Here is a 27,450-nt window from a genome sequence, read left to right as displayed (position 1 = left end):
TAAAATTATTGCGCGTATCCGCACGCGCAATAACCTACCAGTAATAAAAATATGTGATTTTAGATTTTTGGAGACCTTTTTAATCCTACATTAAAAGGTTTAATAACTTTAACACCTAAAATATATTTGGTGTCGCTCTTTTATAAATCTAATCATGTGACAATTTCTGTCACAAGTTACTGATCACAAAAATCTTTTGATAAGTATCACACGGACTTGCACAAGATAATTCACAAAAGATAATAATCTTGTCGAAATTTCGAACAGTATCTTGTAGCACTGCCGCACAGCGTCGAAATTTTGGCCCTCACCTCGACCTCAAATAACCAACTTTGATGAGGTTGTGCAGGGCCAATTGAGGACGAAATTACGTACAAACTTTACTTCTCACTTGACCCTCAATGCAGTAGTTATCGAACAAAATACCATCTCAGACAGCCTTCAAGTCGGAATGACTGCTGTACGACGTCTTTAAGAAGTCTTATAATGACTTCTTAAAGGTGTCATTTTTAAGAACTCTTAATTAAGAGTTCTTGATGACTCCATAAATCAGACGTCAGTTTTGTGACATCTAAATGTATTCTTTTTTTTAAGCTCCTTAAGACGTCATGGTAAATTCATACTGAAGTCTTATTTGTGAAGTCAGAAAAAAGAACTCTTTTTAAAGACGTCTTACTGAGTTCACTGGTGGCTCATTCGACATCTTGAGAACTTCTTAAAGACTTCTTTAAGATGATGATAAGACGTCCAAATAAATAAGAACTGATTCAGAAATCATCAAGACGTTATTTTGCTATCTGAGATAGTGATGAAATGAAGGCGAAATTTGGAGCCTCATACACATCCTTCTTTCTCGTCAGTCCGTTTTTTTTTTTTAAAAAAAGCCATTGTCCCTATATTTAAACCATTGACAATTTAAGTAAAATAATATAAATATAAGGAATGTTTTCCATTAAAATTTTTATTACAAAATATCAAAATGGTTTGTGCAGTATCGAACACGTGCTTAGGGAAAAGGCAGTAAATTCACTTACAAAATCTCTTACTTCACTTAAATTTTGTGTTAATTTTATGAAAGTGTCATAAAGGAAACCCTCAAGTGTCGAGATTAATATATAGTTATAAATCTGTCACAAGATATTTCTGCAAGATTTAAAGTCAAGATTTCAGTACAACTTATACATGATATTGTAAGAAATAATATTGCAAATATCTTACATATGACTCGTTGATACAATCCCTTATGCGTTTCATGAGCAAAACTTGCCCGTAAGTAATTTTATCACGACTCTTAAGGTGCAACGTAACATAAAGTTTTTTCACGAGTCTTGCACACAATTGGCAATTTAAAGCTTTTCATCAGTGTCTTCAGAGAGATTGACAGTCAAATAAAAACGTAGACAACTAGAAGACTGGTGACTAGATTTGTACAAGATTTTTAAAAAATTATTTGGGTATTGGCCTGAAACAGTGAATCTGCCGATTCCGGCGATCCAAGAATCTTTTAATAATCATATCTAAGGTTAATACTTTAATAAAGATTTAGATTCTTTAAGATTCTGTGCCTTTATTCGCTGGTCGAATAAATTTAACACCATTTATTAGCCTCCCAAGTTTCGCGCTTTAAATAGCAGCGGTATTCTTTCTAGCGGCGAATTTAAGTAATGAGTGCAAAAAATGACAAAATATATTTATTGTTTCAAATATAATAGTTATTATTTATATATATATATATATATATTTCATGTAATAACGTAATCAATACTATTACAATAGTCAAGTTTTTTTTTTTACAAACAAAAATTTTCATCATAAAAAAAAAGTAAATTCTAAAGATTTACACATAACGTAAAGAATAGAACAAAATAAATAATAATAATAATAATCTTAAATATACCTAGCCTCATTAACATACGAAACAATGAATATAGGTTAATGAAAACAAATGTTATTTTTGTACTGACGAAAAATAAACAAAAGATAAATAGTATTCACATTGAAATTTATGAATTACTTGTTTAAATTTGCTTATATAAATTATTTTTCACACATTTGTTTACATATTGTTTAAAAACAACAGTTATATTCATTGCACGTTTTTTATTTATTTACTTTGTATTTATAAATTATAACTATAATTACGGTATCAATAATTATTTAAAGTGATCATTGGTAAGCTTAAACAAATATATAGATGTCCATTGTTTACATCATAATAGATTGTGCTGTCGATTGTTTGTTTTTAAACATATCAACAACCATTTTTCTATTAATATTATTATTATTTTGTGAATGACGCCATAACCTATGTAATGTTAATGATGCTTTTGTATGATAAGGTTTCGTTGATAATGCTCTTGCATGCGCATTGTTTGGACATAGATAACACCTAAAGCTTCTTGTATTCAAACAATTTGTTTTATTATTAATGTTATCATTAATTGTTTCGTCTTCATCATTGTCATTGAAACAATTTTCCTGTTCTTCATCGGTTTGTTTTAATCCTTGTTCTTGTTTTAAATCACTTCTTTTAACTATTTTGCGTGGTGCTCTTTGTTTCCGTTTGTTACGGCCATTAGTCATGCTGAGTCATAAATAAGAATATGATTTAAAAAAAAAAATAATTATTGTTTTTGTTGTACGGCCTTGATTAAGGATTCCGATTAAATCCGATTGAGTTTAACCGGAAGGAATCGGTTTCAATCAGAAAATAATATTTAAATTTCGTTATTATTTTCCGATTGAAACCGATTCATTCCGATTAAACTCAATTTCTGATTGAATCTTATTGAAGTGAATCAAATTTCTCACTCAGGGGGAGTGGATGTTACAAGTAAATATTACTAAGAGATTATGTAGAACGAAAGTCATTTAATACAATAAAAAAAAAAAATACCCAGATATGATCCTATATGATCATGTATAAGGCAAGTATATATGAACATATTTAGTCAAATATAATAGTTGTAGCAACATATATAAGTATACATCATCATATAGTCATTTATGTGGCTATATATAGTATCACAGATGATCGTATATAAACTCATTCTGTTTGTACATAAATATATATAAAAAGATATGATTATATATGTTTAAATGTGATCATATATAGTAATTAAGGTCACATATATAAGTTTGTACAATCATATCCCTGATTAAGAAAAGTGATTAGAAAATATTTAAATAAAATTTAAATATTTTTTAATATTTCTGAACACTCAATAAAAATTAAAAAATTTTTCAGTGATTAAAAATTATTTGTAAAGATTCAAGAAATTGGAGTACTCTCGCACTATTTTTTCTAAGCACGGCAGTATTCTACATTGCTCAACAGGCTGAAATTTAAAGATTATTTAGTGATTAAAAGTTATTTAATAAAAGTATTCAAAAAATTGAGTCCTTTTGAATTTCTCTAAATCTCTCCATGAATCGGAATTTCAGTATCATTTAGTGATTAAAAAAAATTTTTAAGTATTTAAAAATTATAATACTTTTAAATTCTTCTAAATCTCTATACAAAATGTAATTCAATTATTTTTAAGTAATTGAAAAGTATTCACAGGTATTTTAAAAAATTTAATATTCTCGAATCATTTCTAATCTCTCAACAATCAGAAAATTCAACTATTATTTAGTGATTAAAAATAATTGTAAAGTATTTAGAAAATTGAATAACTTAAAATATCCCCAAATGTTTGAATAACGGACGATTTAGAACTTTTTAAAAGGATTTAATGCTTCAAAATTGGCAGGATTTGAAGTTTATGGAAGTATTTAAAAGTATTAGAAACTAATTTTTTTTATTTTCCCAAATCACTTTTCTTAATCAGATATCTGCTCATAAGTGATCATATATGACCATATTTGTTTATTACATATATAAAATCATGTAAGAGCATTGCCTGTATCTATTAAAAATCAGACCTTTATTGTACATAACCTTAATTTATAATTTATGATCGTGATAACACACCTGATCAATTAGTTATCTTCGTGATGTAATCACGTGATCGTTGTTTTCTTAATGTTGTTTATCATTACCATCTTGTTGCCGCAACAACGGCGGCGCTATTATATATACAATAATATTTATAGTTATATTAATACTCAAAATTTGTAGAAAGAAAATTTTGTAATTTAAAAAATTCAATAATTACTTAATAATGCGAATAATACATAAATGTAACTAAAATTTATAGCAAAGCATGCTCGATACAATTAAACAATGAAACAATATACGTAAATAATAATAATAATAATAATAATAATAATAATAATAATAATAATAATAATAATAATAATAATAATAGTAAATGATAAATAAATTAAAATAATAAACAACATTATAACGCATACAAAACGAAAAAAACATAATGAATGGTGCATATGTATCACAATTACGTAATTAAATAAATATAAATGCGAATAAATAAAGCGTAATTTAATTATTCATTTAATTAACTTACCCAAGGATTGTTGTAGGTGGTGGTACGATTGTTGATTGAGTTGGAAATACTGGAGGTCCAGGTGGTGGACGACCTCCACTTAAACTAAAACAATTTATTTTAATTATTAATAGGGTAAGTTTAGAAATTATTGCGGTTGAAAATTTACCGCAGTTATAAAATTTATATCATAATTATTCAATTAAAAATATCAACCCGTTTTTTTCTAATTTTCAACATTTTAATGGAAAAAAAAGCTTTTTCAAATAATAGACATATATATGAAAATTAAATAAAAGAACACAAATAATTAACACTGTGTGTATTACTGCGGATTTTAAAAGGCTTGATTGCAATACTGCACACTTTTTACTTAATTACAGAATTAAATTGATTAGATTAAACAATTTGTTAGTCTCAATTGACGTTAAATAAGCTTCAGTTATTTTGAAAACAATTTGACTGAAAGCTACTGCCGAAATTCAACGTTAAGTTGACAGGAAATATTTTATGTTTAATTATTTGACGCCAACTTTTTGATAAATTGAAAGCAATTTTTATTCTTCGGCTACTTTCTCGCAATTTTCAGGCAACACTTTCTGTCAACTTGCTTTCCAAGAGCAGCAGTAGATTTACGTTCTGTGATTCAAGTTGTACTCAAACGTTATTATATCTCATAGTTGACAGCAGCTTGTTGTCATATTGAAGGAAACTTTTGTTAAGCAAACCCGGCTGTCTAGTTAGCGTGACTAGTTCTATTTTCAGCAGAAAACTTTCAACAAAATGAATTGAAACTGGTCTGGGATCAAAATGTAACCTGTGTAATTTAAGAGCTAACTATAAAAAAAAACCCGGGAAAGAATAATTTAGATCTATGAAGATCTAAAACTTGGAATAGATCTCTAAAGATTTAAGAGTAAGATTCAAGATTTTGGAGTAAGTATCTTGAGCAAGACCCCTAGCTGCTAGTATGTGTTTCCATGTATGTGTCTTTCGCAAGATCGTGAATCAAGAAACCTATGTCAAGATTTGTGTATGTCTTGCTCATAGTATCGTACGCAAGAATATGAAAGATATCTTGAACACGTGCAATGAAAAGTGTCTGACGCATTTCTTGCACAAGTAACTTACAGTAGGTCCTTATGCATGGCTTGTTCAAGATCTGCTCAAGGCTCAAGGTCAATTTTAAGCCTTGAGCAGATCTTGAACAAGTCATGCGCAACTATAGTCTTTCACCAGAATTGAGTTATAATCTGGTACGAATTTCTTGTGTAAGGCTTGCAATTTAAATCTGGTCACAAGTACCTGCAGCAAGACACATACGTAGAAAAAGACACTAGCACCTATCGATCTTAAGAGCAGACGTGCTCAAGAATTGAAAAAGACTGTTATATGGGAACGTAGATCTAAATTATTTTGATCAGAGAGATCAACTTACTGGATAGGATCCGTACGACAAGGAGTAGTACTAGATGTTTGAAGACTAGTTTGTGCAGTTGAAGTAGTACCAACACTAGTGTTATTAACAATATTCGCATTACCAGGACTACCATTATTAATCCGATGCACATGTAATTGATGTAACTGTAATTGCGCAGAATCTTCACCTAAAAAGGAACACCTAGAGCACTGTCTTTTGTTGTGGACTTTAAGCACATGAGTGGCTAGTCTTTCAGCTCGCGCTGCTTTGTATTCACACAGTGAGCAAGCAAATGGTTTTAGATGAGTGTTCAAGTGACGTTTTAAGCACCAATTGTCAACGCCGCTCCAAGAACAATAGCAACAGGTGTATCTTAGAGAAACAAAAAAAGAAGTAAATAAATAATTGAAATTAATGTTCGGAAAATTTCAAATAATTAAAATTACAAATATTTACCTTCGTTCGGCGCCTTTAGATCCAGCTTTCAAATGACTTTTGCTATTACATCCGGTTGGTTGGATCCTTCTGTTACCACAATTGGCATCTTGGATATTTCCTACCGCCATCGAGTTCTGATAGACTGCGGTCACGGGATTCGTCGTTGGTGGTTGACTAGTTGGTAACTGATAATTTTTATTGTTATTATAATTTGTATAACTATTCTGATTGTTGCCGTTTATTTGATTAGCGGTAGTGTTTGCGGCATTGTCTTGCATCAGCGGCGGTTTGGCATCTGATGATCCCGGACTGCGACGTATTCGCGACAGCTCGTAAGTGTGCTCACGGTGCATTCGGAGGAAATGTTTTTTCACATGATCGGCGCGATTAAATGGTTTGTAACAGACGTAACAGTGAAAAGGTTTTTCTTCGCGGTGAATATTTTCGTGACGGGTGTAGAGATCGCGTCGGTCAGTACCGTAAGGGCAATAAGGACATGTGTAACGTTTACTGCTGGATAAATTTGTTGCTGATGATGTCATCATTGTTGGACTCTGTAAGTAATATTTTTAATAGATAAATTAAATTTTAATTTAATTACATACTAATTAATTTTTAAGGAAGTTTTATAATTTAAATGTAGATCTAAATAAACTTACTGAGTGTAAATGTTGTGGAGGTGTTGAAGGTAACTCTTGAAGCAAAAAATTAGAAGTAGCAGGTAACAGAGCAGCTGGAATAGTCTGTGTTTCTTGAGTGCGTCTTGAAGGTGGTGACACTCTTTCAGCTTTATCACGCACCTTTTCCAGGTAACTAAGTATATCTTCGAGTTTTGGATCACTGTGTAAATAATCCTTGCGCGATCCATGGTCACGATGATGTCGCGCATCATCAAGTAATCGAGATGAATGCAATTCCATAAAGTGCTCAGCAACATCACGCGGGCTCCCAGTCAAACAATCCCCTGAAAAATTTCATCATCGATAAATATTTTGTATTTTAGTTTTTCAAATTAATGTCATTGGATACCCTGGTAGCAGTGTCTTAAGAAAGTTACTTAATTAAAGTACTTCGGCAATTGATCCCACCGATCGTATAATATATGTTTTTACATATTTTTTTAGATCTTCTGCTAATAATAATAACATTTATATTGGTAATTGTCGATGGGATCAGATGTCATTGGGACCAATTTGTAGGAATCACTTGTCGTGGTATAAAATTATTGGGATCAGTTGACGGCACACCCTTCGATGGTCTCTTACTGAAGATTTAAACAAGACGAAGAAGATGGATTTCATAAGTATACCTTCTGCAGATTTCATCGTCTTGCTTAAGATTCTTTCTAAAGACTTACGGAAATCTGTAGAAACAGTCTTTCGTAATTTTTAACCAAGATATTTACTATAAAATTTTTAAATGCGAATTGCTTAAGATCTCGGGTTGCTTTTTTCTAGAATTGCTCGTTGCTTAAATTCAGTACCTATAGCCAACCCAGTGACCCTCATTAAAATTTTGAGCGCTACAAATTATTAATATTGTCACTTGAAACAAATAAATCGAAGACAAAGTGAGCACCTCTGACTTTACTGTACTAATGCAGAATACACGGCTCAGAAAGTAAGGGTAGGCATATGTAAGTATCTAAAGAAATTCAGCAAGTCGGACCTAATAGGTCTTACACAAGTTTCTTAGCCAAGTATTGCAACGGATTTACTTAAGATATCTTACGGAAGTATCTTGTTTCGAACTTCCCTAAAACTGATTATGGAGACTTGGTTAAGACTTAGGATACAGATTTACATTAAACTTCCTTAAGAATGCTTCTAGGGTAAGTGAAAAATTGGTAAATCGACTATACCACATTCATAACAACGCCATGTTGCTTTTCCAGGATTATAAGCAGCTATTCTGCTACCGTCTGTTCCTTTAAGTGGTTCATCTTCACATGTCCAATTGCCGTCATCCGAATCATTAGCGCCATTGTCATCTTCATTTTTGTATGAAACTGAAGCTTCAAATTCATTTTGTACACTGGAAGCTAATTAATTTTTTTATTAGAATTATTACACGCAGTTATAAAAAAAAAAAAGTAAATTGTTATTAAATTGCAAAAGCTACTTCTATGATCTGGATCATCGCCGTATAATTTGCGGGTTATTTCTTTGAACATGTCTTCATAGCAATCAAGACGACCTATCCCAATTGCACCGCTTTCCATTTTTGATGCTTTTATTTATAATCTATAAAAAATAATAATAAAATTAATAGAATTTTTAATGATGAAGTTATAAATATTCTAAAAGATCTTTTTTTTTTTAATTATCGTAAAATAGTTAAAATTGACTTTTCAACTTCAAATATTTGCGCTAAAGTGCTTCTGATTAGTTGGACAAAGAAAATTAACTGCGGTTATAGATTGAAAAGTTCAAATAATGGAATTTTTAATTGAAATCTGCGTTGTAATTTTAAAAAAAATTTAGAATAGGTAAAAATTCAAGTTTAGAATTAAAATTTTTTTTAGAAAATTTAAGATTAGTTCAGAAAAATATTAGGAGGTCGTTTCTGCTCCATAATTCGAAAAAAATGGGAATGGATTGATAGAGAAAAATTAGAAAATAAGGAAATTGAAGCTTGAAAATATATTTTCTGGAAATTTTCGAAAGTTAAAGATTTATTAAATTTTTAAAAATTGAATCCAATAATTTTTTTGCAATATTATTTTTCAAAAGTAAACTAAGAAAGCATATAAATTGAAGTTTTATGAAGTTTTTATTCTGAAAATACATAAAACTTTTTTACGCTACGTCACGATAAGTTTTCAAAGCTACACAAAGAGAAAAAGTAATCTTTAGAAAAATTTAATGTTTTACTACAGAAATCGTAGAAATGAAAAGTTTTGATTGAATATAATTCTGATTTAAAAATTTTAAGATTTCATTCAAAATGAATATCTTAATCAAAAGAATCTGAGTTTAGTTTAAAATAGATTTCTTATATCGGAAAATTCTGTTAATAAAATTGAATTTTTTTGTGTGTTAAAAATATAATTTTTTGAGCTGATATCAAGTTAATATTGCAATTATTTTCATGGTTTACTATTCAAGAAAATAATGTTCTTACAAAAATTATTTTTTTTCTGAGTGTTCAGATTTCAAGTACTCAGTTTGCGATGATGTCGTTTTTTTTTTTTTTTTTTTCATTTCTCTACAACAATTTTTTACAGAAATACAAATAATTTAATTGTAATAGCAAAATAATTTAAAAACAAAGATTATTTTCCAAAAGTGACTAAAAAAATTTTATTCAAACTATTCTATCATCGTAATTTTCAAAACTCCATACTTCAAGCTTAGATTCATATTTTTAAATTTCCCTTCCCGTTTTCGGAAATCTCAACAAATTTTATAAACTATATATTGACCTCTAGTTGCAGAAAAAAAAAAAAATTGATCTAAAGAAAGGGTCTAATGACGTTTTGTCATAAGTCTGCCATAATTTTTCCTGAAAAGTAACAAAAATTGGAAATTCACTATGAATTTAACTTTAACCCGTCAGCACTCCCGTTATGAGCATTTTGCTCACAGGACACTATTCAACTTATAGGATATCGCTGTCGCGCAAGTGAGACACTAAAAACCACGGGAGTGCTGACGGGTTAAGCAACTAATATTAGAAGGGTTGGATTTATAGTAGAATCATTCAAAATTTTTCCTGTAAAGCGTTTATTTCTCTGCAAAAATACACGGAGAAAAATGTTGACTTGAAACCTACCAATTTTTATTATGCTGTCGACTAAACTTTAAACAGGAAGTGAAGCATCCAAAAAGTTATTATGCTCTTATAAAAAATGATTATGCCGCATCAGAATTATTATAATGTATGAAAGTAACAGTTATTAAAGCTTATCGATAAGTTTCTTGGACGTAGTAAGTATTGTGATATAGCACAAGAATTTTTCGTATGAACATAATAATTTTTTGGTCGACAGCATAATAAAAATTGGTAGGTTTCGAGCCAACATTTTTCTCCGTGTATGTTTTGATCATTTCGACCATTGATCCATTAACAAGTTACAAAATCCGAAGTAAAAAAAAAAAGTTATCCCTTTTTATTCAAATAGAAAATAGAAAATTGCGATGAAGCGGTTGTTAATTCATAGGGTAGAAGTACCATTGTGTCCAATGTTCCAGTTTTGGACATTTAATACATTATTTAAATTAACAAAAAAGTATTAAAAAAACCTTCCATTGCAATAATGTGATAAACGTATCTTTGTACACATTTCATAAACTAATTGTCGTTGCCTTTTCTACAAATTATTTTATTTACATTTTAGAAGTGTTTAAAACTGGCCTTACAGTTGCTAAAAATGGTACCTCTACCCTACTATTAAGAGCTCAAACTTTAACAAGAATTTTTGTCATCCTCCATAATATTTTCATAGTAATTTAAAAAAAGTAGTCGCTTTGTTTTTGGCCCACCCTAATATATACATATATACAAATTGAATACGCGATATTGATTTCCTAACAACTTGTCCCAATCATCAATAAATCAACATATCTATATGACGATTTTCTTTGTTTTGTCTACGCACGCGTGTTACATAGTCTTTATTAAAGCATCTGTTTACATATATACATATATATATATATATATATATATATATATATATATATATATATATATATATATATATATATTGTGTACAATAATAGCTCATGAAAATAACATATACTATAAAACTATGCCATCAAAGTGTTGCTACAACTTTATGTCTTTTCGTCTGTACTTCTTATATATATGTATATATATATATATATATATATATATATATATATATATATATATATATATATATATATATATATATTGATGTTCTCATATGTAAACAGTTATGTCATGCAGAAAGACAAAGAGCAATAAGTTTAGATAAAGACAGACATATTGGTGTCAAAAAATGGTGGGGAAAATCAATAGGTCCTTCAAAATCTAAACTTTTAGACCTAAACCTATTTAAAAAAAAAAATTTAATGGATAGTAATATCAGTGGCAAGTATATGACAAAGACGTAAGCCCTGTAAGAATCAAGATTCGCTTGTTTGAAATAATGAATTAGTGAAAAATAAAAAAAAAGTGTAATGATAAAAAAACAAATGAAGTAAATGCGCATGCGTATCGGGGTAATGTTTTAACGGAGTAAGGGACGTAGAAAAAATGTACGCAGATGGTAATACAGACATATAACAAAAGACAATCTTTAAGCAGGTAAGAAAATACTACCCTGTTAAAAGCGTTGCTTATAATTGTTTTCAGTATTTTTTTTTGTTTTTTTCAAATTTTAAAATATCAGTTTTAGACAGTATTATTATTATAAAAGTCGGGTAGAAGAAAACTAACCTCTAAAGAAAGGCAAACAATTTTATAAGATTTGAATATAAATTTAGTGAGTAAATATAACCTAAAAGTTATATGCGAATTATAAAACTGGATAATAATAAAAAATAAAAATGTGGTGTGTGTTGATGATAGTGGACATGGAGGGGATTGAAGTGGGTGGTTAGGAGCGCTGTATGCTAACAAAATATATAATAATATACAATATAAACTTACCCTGTACTGATGAATTGTTGCAAGTTGTATAGTTGCCCGTGGCGGTGTATAACGTCGGTAGTTTTAAAAACACGGGGTTGTTAACAAAAAAAATAAACGAGGAAGCCAAGTACAAAGGGACAGATATTATAAAATGTTAAATAAATATGTATAAATGAAAACTGTTAAATGATATTAAATATAACGAATATAATGCCGGTTAGGAGTTGCAGGTTGTTTCCTCGACGGCAGTCGGGTGGCAAGTGGGTGGGCAGGCGGGGTGGCCGGGTGGTTTAGTGGGTGGCTGGAGGGGGGTGGTCGTTGGGAGGATGAGGAGGAGAGGAAGGGTAGATAGAGACCAGGGGACGACTTTCCCCTTGTAGGAGTGAGGTAGGGGCAAACAGGGAGCAGGCAGGGAGGTACTGGAAATGGTTGGGTTTCGGTTAAAAGGGGGGTTAGGTAGTTTTAGTGTTAGGTAGATAGAATGTCCCAACCTTTATCCCCCTAGCCTCTCTACGTCTCGATACCCACCACCCCCGAGCCATTGAATCCTCAACTAAAGTTGCCAGCCCGTGAGCCCGAGTTGAGCAAGTATCTGTAAGTATGACGGAGATGAGTAGACATTGGGATGAGTAAGACCGAGTTGTTTGAAATTGTGTGCGTGGGTATGCGCACGCATACCTACACTACACTACTAGCTGAAAACCTACTTCGATCCTCTTGCCCCTCCATCCCCGAGGCCCCCGCAACCCCACATCCCTGCAGTGCCTAGAGCCACGATGCTGTCCCTTTACTTGGTCGATTTCTTGGATAGGATTTCTGTATGCCAGTCGTAGTTGTAGTCAGTTCACTGTAGCTGTAGCAACATGTTTATGTCAAGTATTTCGAGGAAGAATGAGGGACCCTTACACTCCCCTCAATACTCGAGTGCCTAATCCTCCTGATGCTGTATGAGTTTTACTTGTGAGTTGTGGGCTCTATACATGAGTTCAACCTCCCACCCAACGCCTCCCACTATGGACACTCTTCAATCGCATGTCTGGTTCTGACGTCGTCACACTACGCCAACGCTTTACTTATACGACAACCTTCTTCCAACTACAAACAGCTCAACATCCTACTAAAAAATTTTTATCATTATCCTCTTATTCTTATTTTATAATATTATTTACATTGTCTGGAAATGTGCTTCTTTATACTCAGCTTCAAACAAAATCATTTATGATTCTATTAATAAAATTTTCTGAGAATTTTAGAGTTCGACTTTAATTATTTGTTGTAGACCAGACTGAAATTTTAATGACAATTTCAGGAAATTATTTACCCTGATTAAGAGAAACGATTTGTAATGTTAAATGCCCATAGAAAGGATATATCGCATTGTAGTTAATTTTCTTGGTATTCATCTGAAAAGTTTTCCCAAGAACTTCGAAATTAATGGAAGATTTTCCAACTTTGATTATAATTTAATTTAAAAATTTTCAAAGTTCTATTCCATGAAGTTGTAAATTAATGGAATTAGTTTGAGATTCATGAGTATTTGAATTAGATTTATGGTAATTTATGGAATTAATTATCAAACGAGGGCGCTAGTGTACAGTCTGGTTTGTAATTACGAAATTTTCTTTACCAACAATCTAAAACAAAATTTTCTACGGCTGCAAAACAAATGCCGGTAGCAAAATAAAAAATTTGAACTATCAATAATGACAGTATTTTTATTGAATCCAATGGAAAATTGATTGAAACTATTGTTATCAACACTAATAATAACAAGCGCATGAATAACGCTCTGAATAATTGATAATTTTCTTAAAACAACATTGAAATTTGTGTTTCTCGATCATAATAGCATTAGCGCATAAAAATTTCAGATATTTTATAATAAACGATTGAGAAGTTAAAATAAACTATGCGCCGGCGCTGACGTCACAAAATAAAAAAAGAAAAGGATAAGAGAGAAATGAATTTAACATTAGAGTGTAGAGGAAAGCGATAGGTGACGATAAGCGTCAGAATATACTACGGGCAATAATAGTCAGAGAACGGTAGACGCCATATTGACTAGAGCGACGACGTCGATGTCTACGTCTACGTCGACGAGCAACAACAGTCACCACACGAGGATTTCCGAGCGTTTACGACTTTAAGAGCTCGCGCGCAAGACGGCGGCTCGTCTGACGAAAGGGCTCAACCGTCGAGCCGTCAACACAAACGGACAGTGTTTTTTTTTGTTGTAACATATATAAATATTTGTATTGTACTATTATTTAAACAAAAGATTAAAACTCTGAGCTGTAAACAAAGAAAAGTATTTAAGTATTCAATCATCTTTTTTACGAAAATTTTATTATTTTACCAACTAATCTATCAACAAAATTAGATAAATCTAAAACTTGTCAGTGCTGTGTTTCAAAAAAACTTTATTGTACAATGTAATGATCAAGGATCGTGACCTGACGTTAATTAATAGGCAAGATGAGATAAAAAACAGTTAAAATCTGCCTAATACTCATTTCGGGCAAAATAGAGTCCAAGCCTGAATTAGCTACAAAGGAATCTATAAGGGCATGTTGCGCATTGTAATGGATCAAAGATTATCGGCAATTGAGGGAATTGCTGGTTTAGTGAATATTGTTTGATAAAAGTAAAAAACTAAAGGTAACAATAGAAAAAAATAGTGCGCTGAGGTCGTACGACGCTCCTCGTGAGGTCGTCCGCCCGCCAATCAATACGCCAGTGTGTCGACTTGGTCGGCTCGAAAGCTGCTTCGTGATTATCACGCAAGCTCCCTAAAAACATCACTACAATTTTTTCGTCGATGCTGTTGGTATACAATATAGTTCACTGGTTAACGCTTCAAATACGCCAAATAACTGGATTTTACTCTTCTGGTATTGACAAAAAAAAAGCCTTCTGAAAGGTTGTTTTCTCAAATCAGCAATGAGGAGATTCTGTAATGGTATTGGAGTTGCTGATTCGATTTGAATAATAACTGATGGCTATTGGTTGGCGGGAAATGTTCAAAAACCACAATGGCATTCTAGCAGGGTGTGAGCTTCAAGTAGCGTAGATGCTGTGACGATTTGCTGGCTGATAGTTAGTGAGTGAAGTTGTTGGTGATTAAATTGGTTCAAAATAGGTGCAGGAAGCATGCGGGGTAAGGGTGATATATGGAGATGTCCTGCTGGGCTGGGTTAGAAATAAAACTCCCAAACCCCACCTGCGCCTGCACCTGGATCTAATACCTTAAGGATTGTTGCCGTTGCTAATTGTAATTGGGAATTGGAAGTACTGTATTATTAAGTGGTTTGCAAGCTTTGCTTGCTTCCTGGATGGGCAATGTTAGAGGTAAGTTACATTAGCTTCGTATCGAAGGAGTAGTATTTACCAGTCACTACCGATCTTGAATTGGTCAAACCAATTAATTATACAGATGCCGAGCGGACTCGGTGCAACAACAATGGGCATTGGCGTTAGTCATAGCAATCCAAGTGGTGACAGTGTCACAAGCGGATGCCGACTTCGTGCCCACTCACAAGGCCAGCAACAGACACCATCTCAGCAACAAACCTCTGAACAATCGGACCAAACCTTGCAAGAGTGTCAACCTTCCCAAAAAGATGCTCAGCGACAGAATCCATCACATTCTGGCCGAACCAAAAAAGACAATTGCTGTTTATGCTGGTGCTGTTGTTGCAGTTGCTCGTGGTATTATCGCTCCTTCATAATTTAAAATAAAAATGAACCTTTTGTCATATAAATTTTAGACACCTCCGGATCTCCCCTGTTATAGTTACAGTTCTCTATTGCTTTCTTCTTTTATTTCTTTGGCTCTTTTTTGTACCGACCATGCGCCTCGTCTGTCACAAGAAACACGTGCGTTAGTCGCGCTTATATTTGCCTGGAAGGGGAATTCGATCGAAGCTTTTAGCGTAATCCCAACACATAACTATTTTCCTCTCTCTTAAATATAACCATTAATATTACTATTTCACTCACTCCCTCTATATCAACTCTGTCCTCAATTTATTTATGTATGTTTTTTTTTTATTTCCTTTTTTTTTCATTTTGTTCATATACGTTTTGTTTTTACGTCAATGTACATCACAACAGAATATAACATCCATGTGTTAAATACTCATATCGCTCGAACAGCTTTTAGTTTAGATTTATTTTAGAACCATCTTTCCATTATGCATTTAGATTATCTTGCGCTTCCATTATTTATGTTGATGTGTATCATTGAATTATTGTCATGATTATAATAATAATAATCATTTTAATTTATTGGGTAATGATGAAAGTTACTTTGGACGACCTATTTACAGAACATTATGATATTGCGCAAGCGCTATGCAATATTTTACCGCATGTTTTTTGCTGCTTTTTTTATTCTATTTTTCGTTCTCACTTTGGTAGGGTAGAGGGTAAAATGGGCACCTGTATAGCCAGAAATTTTTTATATTCAATAATCAGAAGCATCATATCTCGGTGAAAAATCCTCGTACAGAATTTAAAAACAAAATTTGTTTCAATGCTTGAAATCTGTACTTTTGAAAGCTGTAATGATGGAGCCAAAAAATTTAGTCAGTCAGATTTTCAAAACGAACATAATTCTGATATCTCCATTTTGAGCAAAATTTTGTTTTATGGAGTAAAATGTTTTAGGTCAATTACGATAAATTTACTTGAAAGCTTTTCTGTTTAAAAATTATGACTCTATTTTATACACAGTAAAAAAAAATTCGTCAAAATCAACACATATCGTGTGTAAAACGAACATTTTACACTTGTTTATATGTTATTTTAACATGTCGTGAGTGTTGAAAAAGTTACACGCGCATATGTTAAAAGTAACAAATTTTCCAAGAATTATTTTGTGATGGTCGAGATTACTTTTAACATATTTTGTGTGTTGATTTGACAGTAACTTATAAAATGTCTTAATTTCGTATAAAATAACATTTTTGTGTGTTAAAAAATCAGTCGCTTGCGACAGTTCAAACGAGATAAATACTGTGTCAAATTGATACACAAGTGTTAAAAACTCAACATTCAGAATTTTAACACACGTTTTTTTTACACTTTGACGATTCATTTTTTATTGTGTAAAAAGACAAAATTTTAAATTTACTTTTAATCAATTTTCATGAGAATTAATCGAAATTTTGTTGTTTTTATAAAATTTCATCAGAACTTAACTTTTTATTTTTTTCTATTAATTGATTTCTGAAGCAAATGAAACTTTGATTACAAAACATGTTGCTCAAAATTATGACCAAGCTTGCAAACGGATCGAGTATACTTTATAAAATAGTATATTTAAGAACATAACTTAAAAAGTATCAATTTTATCGAATGTTTTCATAAAATCTTTTTTATGCAAAATAAAGTTTTAATTTAATTTGTTAATTAATTTAATTAATAATTGCATTCTTCAATTTTTTCGTATTTCGCACCGTTAACGATTTATAGCCGCTGAGCCTAAATTTAATTTTTTTGCCTGTATGTATATATTTATACTTATAATATATATTATTGTAAATTTTATTTCTGTTCCATGCATTTGATACAGGAATAAATGGTAAGTCGGGTAAAACTATTATATAAAAATATGATGCATCAATTTAAAAAATAAATACGTGGGATAACTTAAAAATAAAATTTGCTTTGTCGATAGTTTGGCAGCTGTTGGTACGGGTAATGAAACTTCTGGAACAGGAGATTCAAAAAAGAAGCGCGGTAATAGTGGTATCGGAGCGGATTCTGCATCAGGTGGTGGTCTTACAGATCAAAATTCAGGAACTGGTAACGGATTGGACGGATTAGATGCAATGGATGGTTCTGGTACGGAATGTTGTGGCCTAGATGAAGTACGATCATGGGGATCGTCATTTGACAAATTAATGCACAGTACTACTGGAAGAAAATTATTTCGTGAATTTCTTATCAGCGAATATAGTGAAGAGAATATTGCATTTTGGTTGGCTTGCGAGCAATTGAAAAACGAAGATAATCCGGAAAAAATAGAAGAAAAGGCACGATATATTTACGAGGACTACATATCGATACTGTCGCCTAAAGAGGTAAGTTATTGATTCGTCTGATATTTTTAGTGGAAAAAAAACGTTAGATCCAATTATTCAAATTCGAGTTTAAACATAAAATTCAACAAAATAAAATTTTATTGAATTTCTAACTAAAATAAAATTAGATCTGATATCTAATACTTTTAATGGATTTCCAATTTCATTGGAGTCCAATCAAATTTATTATTTTGACTGCTATCAGATATTTTATAATTTGAATTTACTGAGATTAGTTTAGGATCTAATTAGATTTCATTGGATTTTAAATAGAATCTTGGTCTAATGGAATATAATTTTTTTCGAATCAGATCCAATCCAACTTAAATCCAAATTTATAAATTAATGTAATCATTAGACTCCAATTAATTAGATCTAAATTATTCTGATTCTTACTCATTAGAATTCCAGTCCCATCCAATAAAATCACAATGATCATTAGTGATCTTATTAAACTAGGTAAATTCCGATATCTAGATCTAATTAATCAGATTTTGTTTTCAATAAATGGATTCTAATAATTAATCAGATTTAATTCCCCGGACCTAAATTCAAACGAACTTACAAAATAAAAAATTTCTAACATTTTTTTCTCAATAATTAACCAATAATTAGAAAATAAATAATTTCTTATCGATTTATCTGAAATAAATAATTAAATTTGCTTACCATCTAGGTTAGTTTAGATTCACGTGTACGTGAAATTGTTAATAGAAATATGAGTCAACCAACACCCCACATATTCGATGAAGCACAACTACAGATTTATACCCTAATGCATCGTGACTCGTATCCACGGTTCGTAAATAGTGATATATTTCGCCGAGTCGCGAGACTCGGTAGTGGACCACCAAGTCCAGCAGATGATTCTGGTGGTATCGTTGCTGCCGTTGGTGCTGTAGTAGCTCCAACAATGCCGTCTGTCGGTAAACCTAAATCGAAAAAATCCATTTCGTAGTCTATTATTATGTGTCGGCAATTATTATACATAATTTGTGATTTTCAAATTAGTGACAACAAACAACAAAATAATTAAATTATTTAATTAACTAATTAATGTACTAGTTTAATAATCGGTTTCAATTTTTTTTTCTTTTAATTTATTTATTTATTCAACGCATGCACGGTTATCCTGTGTTATCATGCCTGTAAAGTGAACACTATCGACCGGTATATTGTAATAAATGAAAAGGCAATAGAGATTTCTGTTTTTTTTCACCAACGTGACATAATGATCTCATAATGACACTCTTTTGAAACCATTATTGAATACTTTTTTTAAATGTACTCTACTAGTATCATTAGGTCCGATTAATTATAGAATTATATACACTAACATATTTAATAATTTTTAAATAAGTTCTTTATAATTTATATTAATTCATAGTTCTCACAAAATATTTTTACGACCAAGTTATAAATATCTAATACACAGAAAAAAATAATTTCTTGGCACAAGAAAAATTTTTTATTATGAAATGAAAACAAAAATTTTCTTAGGACTAGAAAAAATTTCTAGGCTCAGGAAAATTTTCGTTTTCAATTCATAATGAAAAAAATTTCTTGAGACATTAAAAAATTTTCTTGGGGCTCGTAAAAATTTTTAGCGCCAAGAAATCCTTTTTTTTTGTGTAAGCGCAAATTATCACCGTATTGGTAAACAACCACTGTGACTGATTTACAGATGCGATAAATCAGGATAACCATACATGCATTGAGGGAAGTGTAGTGCATAACAAGTGAACTAATCTATTATCCATAAAGCACAATTTCTTTAGCACTCGTCGGTGGTTCCTGCGTGCGCACCTCTGACCCGTGCTAAAGCTATTGCGCTCGACGAATAATGGTCTACTTAGTCCACTAGTTACACAATATACTAAAATTATTAATAGACACTAACGTATATATTTATGTAATAAACCCACCTCTGTACCTGTAGCTACGATGGACTATCGCTAAGCCGTAACGATTTAGTGTATATATTAGGGTGGCGCTAAAAAACTCACTATTTTATTTCTTTCAATCTCTTATCAACATTTGTTAATTTAAAACGTTTTAAGAACCCTCTCTAAAAATCAGTTTGACAAAAAATTATTAAGACGTCGCTCACGAATTTCGAAAATTCCAATGTGGTTCCAAATTCTGATTTTTTTTTTTATGTAAACTTTTTCTTTTGGCAAAATAGTTTCAAACTTTTTCAAATCGAAAATTTTTGAGTGAACTTTAAATATTAATATGAATGCTTCTCTATTTTTTTATGTTCTATTAGTATCATACACTGTAAAAAATTTGCGGAGTGAATGTGAAATTCACTTCGAAGGGAAGTTTATTATAATATTAAAACTTCGGTTCGAAGTGAAATTAACTCCGAAAATCTTAAAACTCTGAATTGGAGTGAATGCAGATTTACATAAAATTCAAACTACTCCGAAATCACTCCGCTGAAAAACCAAACTCTTTATTTATTCAATATGCGGAGTGATCTTTTTAAAACTCCGAAACTCTGAGTGACGGAGTGAATTCGGATTAAAATAAAATCCGTAATAACTCCGAATTCACTCCAAATTATCTACAGTGTACTGTATAAAAATAGATAGATAAATAAATAGATATTCGATCATTTTTAGAATTTTTAAAATTCACGAACGACCGCTTAAAAATTTATTATCAGCCTGATTTTTATAGAGGGTTCTTAAAACGTCTTTAACTAACAAATTTTTATGTCAGACTTAAAAAAATAATACAGTCGATTTTTTTCCGCGACTCTAATATATTATATTCTTTTCAAACGCGTTAATTATTTGAATCTATTGATACATATATAATAATAATTAAGATTGACTATTTATTATTGATAGTAATATTTATAATTACTAAGGGTATATAAATTATTAATTGATAATAAAATAATTTATCAATTATTATTGATATTAAAAAAAACATTATAAAAAAAATGAGTGAAAAAAAAAAGTAAATATAATATTTAAATTCAGACTATGGGCCCATTGACAATCCAATTATCACTTCTCTTTAAACGTGTGTAATGTATGCGTGTTATTTATAATTATAGTTATAAGATTGTTAAAGTTTTCCATTTCTTTTTCCATTTGATTTTTGTAGGGTTTTATGAAAATCGATGGTTTTGTTACATTTTATATTTTTTTAATGGTTTTTTTTTTTGTGAGGAAAAATTAATTCGTAATTTTAACGGATTTCGATTCTATTTAAAAAAAAATGTGTGCAAATTTTTTGTGGAATTAAGATTTTTTTTAAATCACTAAGATCGGCATGATCTGAATATCTATGATTTGCTGAAATCATGATTTTAGAAAAATAAAATTTTACTAAATCTTATTATATATAAGATCTTATCATATATATTGATATATGAGATGTTATCAGATCTCAATATTTAGAGATATCGTCAGATCTTATTAGATTTATGTTAACAAAATATTATAAATAATACAAAAAAATTAAGATCTTAAATAAATCTGAATATAAAAGATTTATTAAGATTGATCAAAATTTTGCCAAAATTTATACATTCGATCTGAAATATGAGATGTATAGAAATCAAAATAGATTTCTATTGATTTGACTTCAACAGTAAAATTTCAGATCTAATTTATTACAAATCTTATATTTTACTTACATTAATTATTTGAGTTGATTTAGAATAAAAACTTAATTATTAATTAATTTTTCCTGAGAAATATTTTAAGTTTTTTACGGTAAACTTTGTAACAACTTTTTTTTTATTTATTAAATATTTATAAAAAAACATTTCTATTGTATTTACTTAGACTAATTATAGAATATTACACAATTGTAATACAAAAGAGCGGATATGACCAAAAAAACGTTATTAAAATAAATAAATAGAAAAATAAAAACATAAAAAAAAATTACGAGCCCGCTCTTTAGTTACCGTAGAAAAATCCACCGAAAAAATATTAAAGAACTAAATAATAATATAAGTAAGTCAACAAATTAATAGAATACCAAAAACTAGTTATTAAATAATTAAGTAAAACAAAAATAAACAATGTGTGCTGCTATTATATCGCGCTAATATGTACACATATATAATGTGAATGTTGAGAGATTGTGCGATTATTGTGTTTTATCGAATTTATTATACTTATTACCAACAAATAAATAAATTATAATATTAATAATGTTAATCATTAATATTAATAAGACGTAGAAAAGCAATAACTTGTCAACTGGCATAGAAGCTGTTTTGAGAAAATTGCGTTTGAAGATTCAAAAATATTGTCAATAATATTTATCTGAAAATTATTCGAACACAAATTATTTTTATGTGATTTTATTAATCAATTTCAAAAAAAAAGTATATATATATATAATAGTCTGACCCTGATTAAAAAAAATGATTAAAAAGTATTTAAAATGATTTGTTTTTTAATCATTTTAAATACTTTTTAATCCTTCAAATCATTTCTAATCCTGTCTCTTATGGACATTTAACGTGTGAAATCATTTTTAATCATTTTTTTTAATCAGGGGAGGATCTAAATTAAGAAAATCCATTAAAAATGACATTAAATTTTGTTGACAAAGTAAAAAATAGGCAATTTCATTCTAAAAAACGTTCCATAAACTCGGTGTGGTTTTGAAAAATTACTAATCATGTTTGTTGATTAAATCCAATTAATCTAATGTAACTTAACACTAATTTGCTAAAATCATTACAGCAGAAATATTGGAATGTCATTATTGCCGATAGTAATATTTCTTATATCTGAAAAATCATTTTGGACAACAGTGATTACGATCTCCGATGAGAAAAGTTACCATAAAAGAACAAAAATCTTTCAAATGTAAAGATGGAATAGCTACTTGATGAAGAGAGGAAGTATTACTACTTTTTTTTAGCGGATATAATTAACTTGTGTCTAAAATTTTTTTGATATTATGAATTAATAAAACTTTTTTTTTACCGCTAAACTACACTGTAAGAAAAGCAATACTAAAATGGACTTATTTCAGCGGTGTTTGTGCTACTCAGCGGTGTTATTAAACCGGTGATAAAAAGGTGTACATGCGGAGAAAATTAACTCTGAGCAGAGTTTGAGGGTGTGAAAATAAGTGTTTTAAGATCTACAAAACAGAATAAATAACATTAATAAGATTTCAGTAACATTCTGAAATTATCGTTAATTGAAAAAAAAAAAAAAAACAATTTTATTACCTGATAAAATAAGAAATCTCACTTCTATCGAACTGAACTAATTGCTGAAATTCTCGGTCGCTTATCAAATTGAATATTTCAATTTTCTCGCTGATTTAGATTGCAAAGTGACTTGAATCATAAAAATCTATTTCCCATATTTTATACAAAAGCATTAACATGTCATTGTGGGCAAATATTCTTTAAATTACTCCATAATCTGGTAAAACTGTCGTATTATGAAATTTTGAAACAATAAATTTTTTTTTGTATTTAAAATACGATTCAACTTCTAATACTTAAAAAATAAAACTACATTTTTATTTAACTCCACTTAACATCGGGAAAATGTTTAACACCGTTTTTGGGGTTGAATTTAACATTGATCACCTTAATACCAAGGTAATATGGATTTACACCAACTTTTTTTTACAGTGTACTCGAAAAGAATTTTTCAGTTTCCACAGAACTATTTGGTAGAAAAACATCAAAAATCGATTTTTTACGGATTGACAAGTTATCGCTTATCTACTTCTAATAATAATGAACAAACTAAAGACAAAATTTAAAAATTAAGAAAAAAGACCAGTTTTAAACAAAAATTATTATTATTAATAATAATGTGCATACGTAAATTGTTTTAAATACAAACAATAATAATAGTAAAAATAATAATAATAATATTAACAGTGCTAAAAATTAGAGTAAATGGAAATTAAAAATAAATTTTTTTTTGTTTTAAATTAAATAATTAATCATTCGTGTACTTTGTGTAAAAGGCCTAACAATAAAAATAATAATAATAATGATGAGCAAAAATAAAATTAACTAATTATAATAATAATAATTGTAACAATGATAATAATTTATGTACTTATGTACTAAAACAAATGCAAGTCATTATTACTCGCTCGTTTGGCACGTACTCTAGTTAAGTGAGACGAAATTTGTTTCATTTTTTTTTTATCGTTTAAAAGAAAAAAATAATTATTATTATAATTGCCATTGCATTTATGACTGTGAGTGTGGAACATAATTATTAATATTATTATTATAAAGCGGGAGAATAAGTAAAAGTAAAATTAACAAAAATAATAATTCATTTAATGGGAAGAAATTAATTAATTGAATTAATATGTAATATTAATTCATACACTAACTGAATTTATCGGTTGTTAATTAATAATGTAATAGTTGTTTTTTGTTATTATTGAATTTGAAAGAAGATGAAAAATAATAGAGATTGTTTTGTTGAAAAAACAAGTTAGTGAGTGTATTTATTTATATATAAATATAAATAACGATAAAAAAAATAAAATAATCCGGTATATAAATATACATATACATATAAACACAAGTAATAATATGTATGAGTTTAACCCTGTAGATATTTATGAATAGTTAGGAAAAATATAAACAAGACCGTCATTTAATGAAAACTAAATTAGAAATAATAATTAATAATAGCAATGGGTATAAAATGTTAACGAATGTTGAAATATGAATTTTAAAAAAATTAACACATGATATTATTTAAATCACGCATAACTTACTGTGACTAAAAAAATGAGCACAATTTACTTTGTTTATAAGAACAAAAAAAATGCAGAAAAGAAACGCGCAATTTATTTATTATTTACTTATAAAATAAAATATATGTAATTGAATGGATGATATATGTAAATGGTATGAAATAAAAATAAAATTGATGAATGAAAATATATATATACATACATATATATATAATTAATAAATTTAATAAATTTCTAAGTGTATTAATATAAAAAATTAAGCTTATTAATAACAATTTCCTAAAAATTTCAAAATTGGTAACTAAAAGTTGACAAGAAATTAAAGAAAAATTATTGTTAATATTAATATTATTGTTTTTATTATTATTAATGTTATTAGTATTAATGATATTTGATAGGCGTAATAATGAATATAACAGATAAATATTGAATAGTAATAAATATCGGGGTATAGGTGCCGTAGAGAAGGATTTTTGTTGATGGTACTGTTAAAAAAGTGGAAGGGCGTATATTATGTCAACTCTTATGGGACCTGAGAACGTTAAGGGCTTGGAAAAATTTTGGTCAATGTATTATTGGTCAAGAATTAAAAAAAACTTTTCTTTTTATGATAATATTTGATGCCTTTATGGTACCCGAAAACTATAAGGGCTAAATATAAAATTATTTTTGTTGATCAATTTTTTGTGGAGAAGAATAAAAAATTAGAAAAAAAAATGAATGATAATTTTCTTCTGGCCCTTATGGTACCAGGGACTACAAGGGTTTAGCGAAAAATTTTATCACTGATTGATGTATTTTCAGTATAAAAGTATGGGCAAGTTAAAAATAATTTTTTTTTACGCCCTTACGGTACTTAAAAACGGTTCACTGCGTTTTGGTCCCAAAACATTTCATCCCCGACAATTCATCCCCGCGACGATTCATGACAATGACAACTTACACTTAGACAAATAATACCCGATAATTTACCTGTTGGACAATTGATACTTCAATAAAAATATTAAATACAATAAACCAGCTATAAATATTGTTAATTATGAACATTTTATCAATATAATTTTAATACACACTTTCTCATAACCACATCATTTAGCACCATAGTACATAATCGATCGTTAACAATTTTATACTTTATATTAATAATAAAATATTATCTCTTAATTACTTATTAACATTAATTTTTAGCGATCAATATAGTTAACTAATTAGTATCACAATTGCTTAAGGCACTTATACAAAACAACTGAATATACAAGACAACAAAATATCCAGAAGTCGCGATACTTGAGACTACATTTAAATGATCTTTTAGATAATATCGTTATTATTATTGTAATTATTCTTCTTATTGTTATTATTATTGTTGTTGTTTCAATTAAATCATTGGGTTACTAAACTCAAAGTTACATAATATTCGGTTGATGGAAAAAAGTATAGATAATTTTTTTCATGGATTTGATGTGCTTGATAATAGTACAAATATTGATTAAAATAAAAAATGATTAGAAATAATTATCAATATAAGGTAGATTGTCATGGTTAAGATGTCATAAGATGAACAGTCGTCGGGATGATTTATCTCACAGATAAATTGTCGGGGATTAATTGTCCGAGGATGATTAGTCGTGCGGATAATGTGTCGGGGATGAAATGTTTTGGGACCAAAACGCGTGACACCCTCGGAAACCATAAGGGCTCACAAAAATCTTTTGAATAATAAAAAATTTTAGTTTTTAAGCACAGACAGATTAATTCGTAAACAAAAAATTCCTCATAAATCCTTATGGTTTCGGGTACCATAAATGCATGTTAATAAGTAGATTTGTAATAATTATTTACACTAGAACAGTACACCAACATGTAAAAATAAATATTTTATACGCCCTTATGGTGTCCAGGTACCATAAGGGCATATAATAATTTTTAAGCCCTTACGGCGCCTGTATCATGATATAACGATACCAAAAGTAAATAAATAAAACTAAAAATAATAAAAATAATAATAACAAAATAAAAAAAAAAAAAATTAAAAAAAAAGCAAGTGCGTTTAGAAAAAAATTATCAGGATCGTCTCAATCGATTTATCGAGACTGGTCTCCTAAAATATATGAAACCATTATAAATTAATTAATTAAATAAATAAATGAAACAGTCCTACGTCTCCGTGAATAAACGCACAATTTTTCTCAACCTTCTTTGCATTTATTATTTAAACCCTTGCCTATTAATTTATTCATTATTTTTCACTGTTGATTTTAGCACTTTTTTTTAAACAAAAATTTGAAATTAAAAAAATCTAGGCAGCTGACCCTGCGGGCCAGCCCCAAAACTTCCCGTTGTTTTCAAGCTCTTTGAGCTTCAAGATTACTCTTGAACTTGAAAATAATTTTGAATACTTTTTTTTTTTGAGCTCTTTAAGCTTCCCGAATTTTTCAAAAATCGTCGATTTTTTTTCAGCGGAAAGGTAAAAGTTTCCAAATGATAATATAACTTTAGTAGATAAATTATTTATTGGTACCATACAAGATCTACTGTACCAGTTACCATACCTGCTACTGGTAATCTAACATTTTATTTTCAGCAATTTTCTGACGGAGTTCGTTTTACCAGAAAAAAATGGCGCGGACTATTAGTTTTTTTTTCAAATAAATTGTGCTTAAAAAAATTACTTTATAAATGATTTTTTTTTAATTCAAAATTTTTTCAATTTTGTAATTTATATTTAATT

The 27,450-nt window shown here is 29.4% G+C and overlaps 2 protein-coding genes across 3 annotated transcripts; one reads left to right on the top strand and one right to left on the bottom strand.

Moving 5' to 3' along the window:
- Positions 1-1,903: 1,903 nt before the first annotated feature.
- On the bottom strand, positions 1,904-12,570 carry LOC130673985 (zinc finger protein 570). 2 transcript variants are annotated; one of them, XR_008990953.1, is made up of 9 exons: positions 11,923-12,569; positions 8,428-8,549; positions 8,168-8,347; positions 6,966-7,270; positions 6,325-6,860; positions 5,887-6,240; positions 4,470-4,553; positions 3,977-4,071; positions 2,447-2,584 (listed from the first exon to the last, which is right to left on the bottom strand). XR_008990953.1 is itself a non-coding variant. In XM_057479219.1 (8 exons), exons 2-8 carry the CDS (start codon positions 8,525-8,527, stop codon positions 2,206-2,208), a joined length of 1,938 nt encoding a protein of 645 aa, XP_057335202.1. In that variant the 5' UTR covers positions 8,528-8,549; positions 11,923-12,570; the 3' UTR covers positions 1,904-2,205. The 2 variants fall into 2 exon arrangements, 1 of the variants encoding a protein (XP_057335202.1); XM_057479219.1 differs by lacking the exon at positions 3,977-4,071 and having other exon boundaries at positions 1,904-2,584; positions 11,923-12,570.
- A 1,106-nt stretch (positions 12,571-13,676) lies between these two features.
- Positions 13,677-26,912, top strand: LOC130673986 (regulator of G-protein signaling 17). Its single transcript, XM_057479221.1, has 4 exons — positions 13,677-15,252; positions 15,338-15,609; positions 17,585-17,990; positions 18,667-26,912. Exons 1-4 carry the CDS (start codon positions 15,244-15,246, stop codon positions 18,946-18,948), a joined length of 969 nt encoding a protein of 322 aa, XP_057335204.1. The 5' UTR covers positions 13,677-15,243; the 3' UTR covers positions 18,949-26,912.
- The last annotated feature ends 538 nt before the right edge of the window (positions 26,913-27,450 follow it).

This window comes from Microplitis mediator, chromosome 8 (assembly GCF_029852145.1).
Source record: "Microplitis mediator isolate UGA2020A chromosome 8, iyMicMedi2.1, whole genome shotgun sequence".
Lineage (NCBI taxonomy): Eukaryota > Metazoa > Arthropoda > Insecta > Hymenoptera > Braconidae > Microplitis > Microplitis mediator.
The sequence above is the reverse complement of the archived record's forward strand: the minus strand, read 5'-3'. Positions and strand labels throughout refer to the sequence as shown.